This window comes from Plasmodium gallinaceum (genome assembly GCF_900005855.1).
Source record: "Plasmodium gallinaceum strain 8A genome assembly, contig: PGAL8A_v1_32, whole genome shotgun sequence".
Lineage (NCBI taxonomy): Eukaryota > Apicomplexa > Aconoidasida > Haemosporida > Plasmodiidae > Plasmodium > Plasmodium gallinaceum.
Genome location: NW_021628338.1, coordinates 242,527 through 249,119, shown reverse-complemented (window position 1 = coordinate 249,119; position 6,593 = coordinate 242,527). Strand labels below are relative to the sequence as shown.

Genomic DNA, 6,593 nt, shown 5'->3' with positions numbered 1-6,593 from the left:
AAAAATTTTAATTTTTTTTTTTTTTTTTTTTTTTTTTTTTTTTTTTTATATATTCATTATTAAGTAAAGTTCTTTTAAATTAACATACGTTTAACAGTAAAACTTTATTTTTGCCTTTGTAATTAATATTATTTTATATTATTTTAATTTATTTATTTTTTTTTTTTTAATTTTCAATACAAATTAAGTAAATATACATATATATACATCATACATATGTTCTTTTTTATTTTTGAATAAATATTATATAAATATGTGAAAAAAAAAAAAAAAAAATACGGGAACAATAATACATGTAAGCTATAAATTATTAAATAGTTAAATAATAGAGTTATTTAGTATAAAATTTTATTCATTATTGTTGTGATATAAGTAATTTATTTTTTTTTTATATAAGGTATCTTTTAAAAAAAAAAAAAAAAAAGTGGAAAAATAAAAACATGCGTTATTTTTAAGTTACTTTTTATGCCTTTTTAAAAAAAGAGAAAAAAATCATTTTTTTATTCAAAAATATAATAAATAAATAGAAAAAAAATACATATAGAATTATTCATAAGCACGTACACTTTTATGTTTTTTATTTTAATTTAATTTTTTTTTTTTATTCGTTTTTAAGATTGTATTTTTATTTTGTTTTATTACATAACAAAAGGTTCTCACACAAATTTCATGCACATACGTACAGAAGTTAATAAAAATGTAATTTTTAAAAAATAAAAACATTTAAAGAGTATTAAATCTTTATTATATATTATACATATTAATCTTAACATTTCTAGTTTAGTGTATTTCACAATTTTTATTTATATAAAATTTATGTGAATTTTTATTTTTTTTCTTTTTAATACCATAAACAAAGTTTTAATTTTTAATGATTTTAATAATCTGAAACATTATTATCTTATGAAATTATCTTTGATTTCTTTGTTTATTTTTTTTTTTAATATATTTTTTTTAAACTCTTCGATGAATTACCAAAAAGGAAATTATAAAATACGTTCTAAATAACATAAATTTTTTTCTTTATTTGTTAATATTTAAAAAAAAAAAAATTGTCTGATATCATATATATTAAATTTTCTATTTTTTACAAATAATACATTGGCATTTGAAGTACTTTTAATCAATTAAAATTATATTTAATTTTTATTCTTTAGTTAAAGAATTCTACATAAAAAGTAAAATAGAAATATTAAAAAAATATATTTTAAATTACATTAAAATCTTTTTGTAGAAATATTGAATAAAAGTTATAAATAACATATTCTTAAAAATACAACTAGTGGCTTATTAAAAATTTTTATTTTTACTTAATATTTTTAAAAATTCTTCTAAAGTTATTTCATTTTCTATCAAAAATAGAGTATTTCTTTAAAATACCATTAACACAAATAAAAAAAAAAAAAAAAAAAAAAAATGAAAATATAAAGAAAATAAAAAGGAAATTTCAGTAAAATTGAATTTACATAATATACAACATAAATTTCAAATTAAAAAGATAAAACATAGAATAAAAAAAATTAGAATAAAAACCATTTACAGAATATTACTTATATACGTTATATATATATATATATATATATATATATATTTTAATCTTTTAAACAATTTATTACGTTTATTATCTTTTTATTCATTTAAGATTAATAGGAAAATAAGTTTTAGAATTTATTAATGAATAAAAAATATCTTTAAAGGAGAATAGAAAAAAAAAAAAAAAAAAAAAAAAAAAAAATGAAANTATATATATATATATATATATATATATATTTTAATCTTTTAAACAATTTATTACGTTTATTATCTTTTTATTCATTTAAGATTAATAGGAAAATAAGTTTTAGAATTTATTAATGAATAAAAAATATCTTTAAAGGAGAATAGAAAAAAAAAAAAAAAAAAAAAAAAAAAAAAATGAAATTAGTATTTGTTTTAAATTTTTTTAGATATCTTTATCATTAAAAGGAAATGCTATTACTTTGTTTCATTTGGGAATAAATAGATTATAATATATTTTTTTTTTTTTTTTATTGCATATATTTTTGTTTTTAACCGTTTTTTCTTCAACTATTATTTTAAGAAATTTTATATCTCATTCTGATTTTTTTTTAATTAAAAAAAATATTTTTATTAAATAATAGGGACTCAAGAAGATAACATTCTTCTTTTTTAGATATTTTTCATGGATTCAACGAAACAAGTTATTGCAATAAAAAAATCAGATTAAGTTGAACGCTAATAATTCTTAATGAATTAAATATATATATTAATTTGTAAAATGGAATTTTTTTTCAAATGAATAATTTATTATTTTTAAATAAAAATAAAGAGAAAAAGAGAAACTTTTGGAAAAAAATGAATAAAAAATAGGTAAAACATAAAAATAAAGTATAAAAATATACAAAAAATTTAGAGATTGTTAATTTTAAGCATTCAGAAAATTAAAAAATAAAATAAAGGGGAAACATTCAATATTTTAATATGATGGAAAATGTACCTTTTGTAAAATTAAAAAAAAAAAAAAAAGAAAAATGATTTATTTTTTTATTTTGTCATTTAATAAGAGTATGATAAAAACAAGGAAATATGTTGACAGAATGATGCAAAAAAAAATGTTCAGTTCAAAACATATACCAATAATACAAATAAAAAGATTAGAAGATGTTAAAAGAATGATTGATTATATTGAAAATATATATTCAGGAAATAAAGAAAAAAAAGACAGTCCTAAAAAAATTTTTGTTAGTAATCAGATTGGTAATTTGTATATGACGAATGATTATGAAAACATTTATAATTATTGGAATTTTTTTCATTTTAAAAATAAATCAGAATTAAAAGAAAACATTATAAATAAAAAAAAAATTGAAAATTTAGATAGTATTAATTGTAATTATACCGATATATTTAAGTTTTGTTATAATGAAAATGAAGAGATTAATATTATGAAAAAAAATATAATAGGTATATATATTCCTTTGAATAAAAACATTTATTCTTTAAAATTAAATTATTTTTATTTTTTTAAAAATCTGAAAGAATTAATGAATGGTAAAATGTTTTATGAAATATATTTTATTTTGCCTAACTGTATTTTCCTTTTTACATTTGTTGAATTTTTTAAGAAATTATTATATTATGAAAAAATTCTTGAATATATTAAAAAAAAAAATAAAATAGAAAGACTTAAAATAAGAAATAAAAACATTTTACTTAAAAAAGTATATGAACAAAAAGTAATAACCCTAAAAGAAGAGATAAAGGGAGAATTTGAAAGATTATTTTTTAATAAAAAATACACTAAGGTTATTTATGAAGATTCAATAGAGTTATGTTCTTTTTTATATTATTTTTTAAAAATAAATGCAATTAATTTTATAGATTTGCATCATTTATATCAATATATTATATCTTTGTATGGATTAAAAATATTAAATCAGAATATATATTCTGTTATTTTTATTTTATTTCCAAATATTTATAATAACACATTAACATACGAATATAAAATAGAAGAAAATGAAAAAAGAGAAATAAATAATTATAAAGAAAATAAATTAAATTCAGAAGAAAATAATATTAGTTATATTAAAAATAATAATTTTAACATTTTAAATGATAGCTTTTGTAAAAATGATCATAATAGTAAAATTGAAAGGTTTCATGTACATAATAATAATAATTTTAATGATTTTGATAAGTTAAGTTATAAGGTTGTAAATAAAAATATGATTAATGAATTAGAAGCAAATGGTTTAAATAATAATAATAATAATATAAGAAAAAAGAAAAAGAAATATTTTCAATTTAAAAGGAAAATTTTACATATATATAACTCTAATGATAATAATGAAACATTAATTTTTGAAAAACAATTGATAGAAATTTTATATTTATTACCATGCACACACAAGTTATTAATTAAATATAAAGATTTAGAAGGATATAATATATGTTATAAAATGAATGAACTAATTAAAAATTACAACTTATTAAATAGTTTTTCGAATAAATATATTGATATGAAAGATAGATTATCTTCTTGTAATGCTAAGATAAAAAGAAAAAAAAAAGATGAAGAATTTAATGAAAATAATGTTTGTAGTAACAAACTTATTAATTCTTTTTGTAACACATTAAATATAAATGAAGAAATAACATATGATCATAAATTAATTATAGGAAAAAATATATATGCGTATATATATGAAATAAATAAAACTACTAAAAATATTATTTTCCGTTTTAATTTAAATTCAAAAAATATTATTTTTCGAAATATTGCATCTTTCAAAGATTCTTCTATTTATGAGAATAATAAAAAAGTAACTAAACATAAATACTTAATAAAGAATATAAATAATAATCTTTATTTAGATAACCCATGTATATTAAGTAGAAATGATAAATTATTTAATTATAAAAATAACATATTGGTTGGATTATTATATAATAAAGAAAATAATTTTGATTACTTTTATGATAAAAATGTAGGAGATACAATTTTGTGTACAATTTGTGATATTTCTTCGTGTGGAAAATATTTATATTTACAAAGGTATGATTCAAAAAATCTTATTTTTCATTTTCGAAAAAAAAAATATATTAATTTAGAAAAAAGTTATGATTATGATGACATTACAAAATTGAATGAAGAAATATTGAAGGAAGTAATATGAAATCTTGATAAAAAAAAAAAAAAAAACAAAAATAATTTGTATATCTTTTTCTTCTATAAGACAAAATAAAATCAGCATTGCTTATTATTGTACTCTTAATTTTTATTTACTTTTTTTTTTTTTTTTTATTGAAATTGAAAGTAATTTCATTTGTATAGGATTTTTTTTTGGATAATTTATTTGCATTTACAATATTTTATTTTTTGTTAAAATATGTTTTAAATTGCTTTTATTTTTTTTTAATTTAATTAAAACTTTTTTACTTATTTTTTAATTAAAACTATAATAATTTTGATAAAAAACTAAAATTCTTTTTATATTTATTAAAATAATTTCTCAAAAATTTATAGTTTTATAAAATATGTTAAGAATAAGTAGATACATTAATATTTTAATTTTTGTTAGAAGATTCTTTCTTATATATAAAGTTTTTGCGGTGAATAAAAAAATAATTTTTTTTGAAGTTGTTAAATAATAAAAATACGAAAAAAATAAAATTAAAATGACAAAAAAAAAAAAAAAAAAAAAAAAAAAAATNNNTTTTAAAAAAAAAAAAAAAAAAAAAAAAAAAAAACATAATAAACACTATAATCACTAAGAGAAAAGTCAAATAAAATAGTTCTAATGTCTTTAACTAAATAAATATAATTAAACATAATTTTTTTTTTTTTTTTTTTTTTTTGATAAGATAAATATGTTTAATTAATGAGTTACTAAAACATTTATAAAAGAAAAGAAAATATAAATAATAAATTCTTTTATATTCAAAAGAGATAATATTTAACTTCATAATAGACTTCTAAGAAGCTTAATTTTTTTAGTGAAAATATAGCATTTTAAGATAGTGGAGAAAAAAAAAATAAAATTAATCAAAAAAAAAGAAGAAATATCTAAAATTAAAATTAACTAAATTTAAGTGAAAATTTTTACAATAATTTGCATATATTTTCTTTTTCTATTAAATATTTAACTTTCCTTCATTACTCTATAATCTATTTTTTATCTTTATTTTTAAATCTCAAAAGTATCATCATCAAGACCTATATCTTGCTTAAAGTCATCATCGTCAATAGTTGAATCATTATTTAGAAAATTTTCATTTGAGTAATTACTTTGACTTTGGTCCATATAATTATTTTGATTTTCATCAACGTAATTATCTGTGTTACTATTATAAGTATCGTAATGCCTGGGACCAAATATTTGATCAAGCAATCTGTTACTTAAAAAAAAACCACAACCATATATAAAACTTTCATAAAAAGTATTTAATAATCCTCCACCTCTACTTAATTTGTTATTCTCATTTTGATTTGTTACATTATTTGTTGTATTTTTATATTGAGTTAAATTTTTATGAAAATTTTTTCTTGCAGTTTTTTTTGAATTATTATTTATAAATCTAGAAAAGTGCCTTTTAAAAATCAACATTTTCAATAAATAGTTTTACATTTAAAAATAAAATTATTGGAAATTTTTTAAGTGAATTATTTCCTATTATATTAATACATAAAATATAAAAATATATATTTTATTTTTTATATAAATTATCTGTGTTAAAATATAAAATAAAATATATGTAAAAAGACATTAAACACTCATATTTTTTTCTGTTTTTAGTTTCATAGAAAAATAAATTTAAAAAAAAAAAAAAAAAAAATCGATTATTTATCAAATAATTTTTTTTTTCATTAATTAAAAATTTTCTTTATTATGTAAGTTTGATAAGAAATGGCGCGATATATGAATTTTTTTTTTTAACAGTTAAAATTATACATCTTTAAGAAAAAAATGAATTTTTTAAAATGCTTGATTCATTATAATTAAATATATATATATATATATATATATATATATATATATATATATATATATATATATATATATATGTATATATAATTTTATAGTTTTTTT

The 6,593-nt window shown here is 14.9% G+C and overlaps 2 protein-coding genes across 2 annotated transcripts; one reads left to right on the top strand and one right to left on the bottom strand.

Moving 5' to 3' along the window:
• Positions 1-2,612: 2,612 nt before the first annotated feature.
• PGAL8A_00043500 (conserved Plasmodium protein, unknown function) lies at positions 2,613-4,679 on the top strand (the record flags this gene model as incomplete). The annotated part of the gene is made up of 1 exon (XM_028674450.1): positions 2,613-4,679. One exon carries the CDS (start codon positions 2,613-2,615, stop codon positions 4,677-4,679), a length of 2,067 nt encoding a protein of 688 aa, XP_028530801.1.
• Positions 4,680-5,690: 1,011 nt separating this feature from the next.
• On the bottom strand, positions 5,691-6,110 carry PGAL8A_00043400 (conserved Plasmodium protein, unknown function; the record flags this gene model as incomplete). The annotated part of the gene is made up of 1 exon (XM_028674449.1): positions 5,691-6,110. One exon carries the CDS (start codon positions 6,108-6,110, stop codon positions 5,691-5,693), a length of 420 nt encoding a protein of 139 aa, XP_028530800.1.
• Positions 6,111-6,593: the final 483 nt, after the last annotated feature.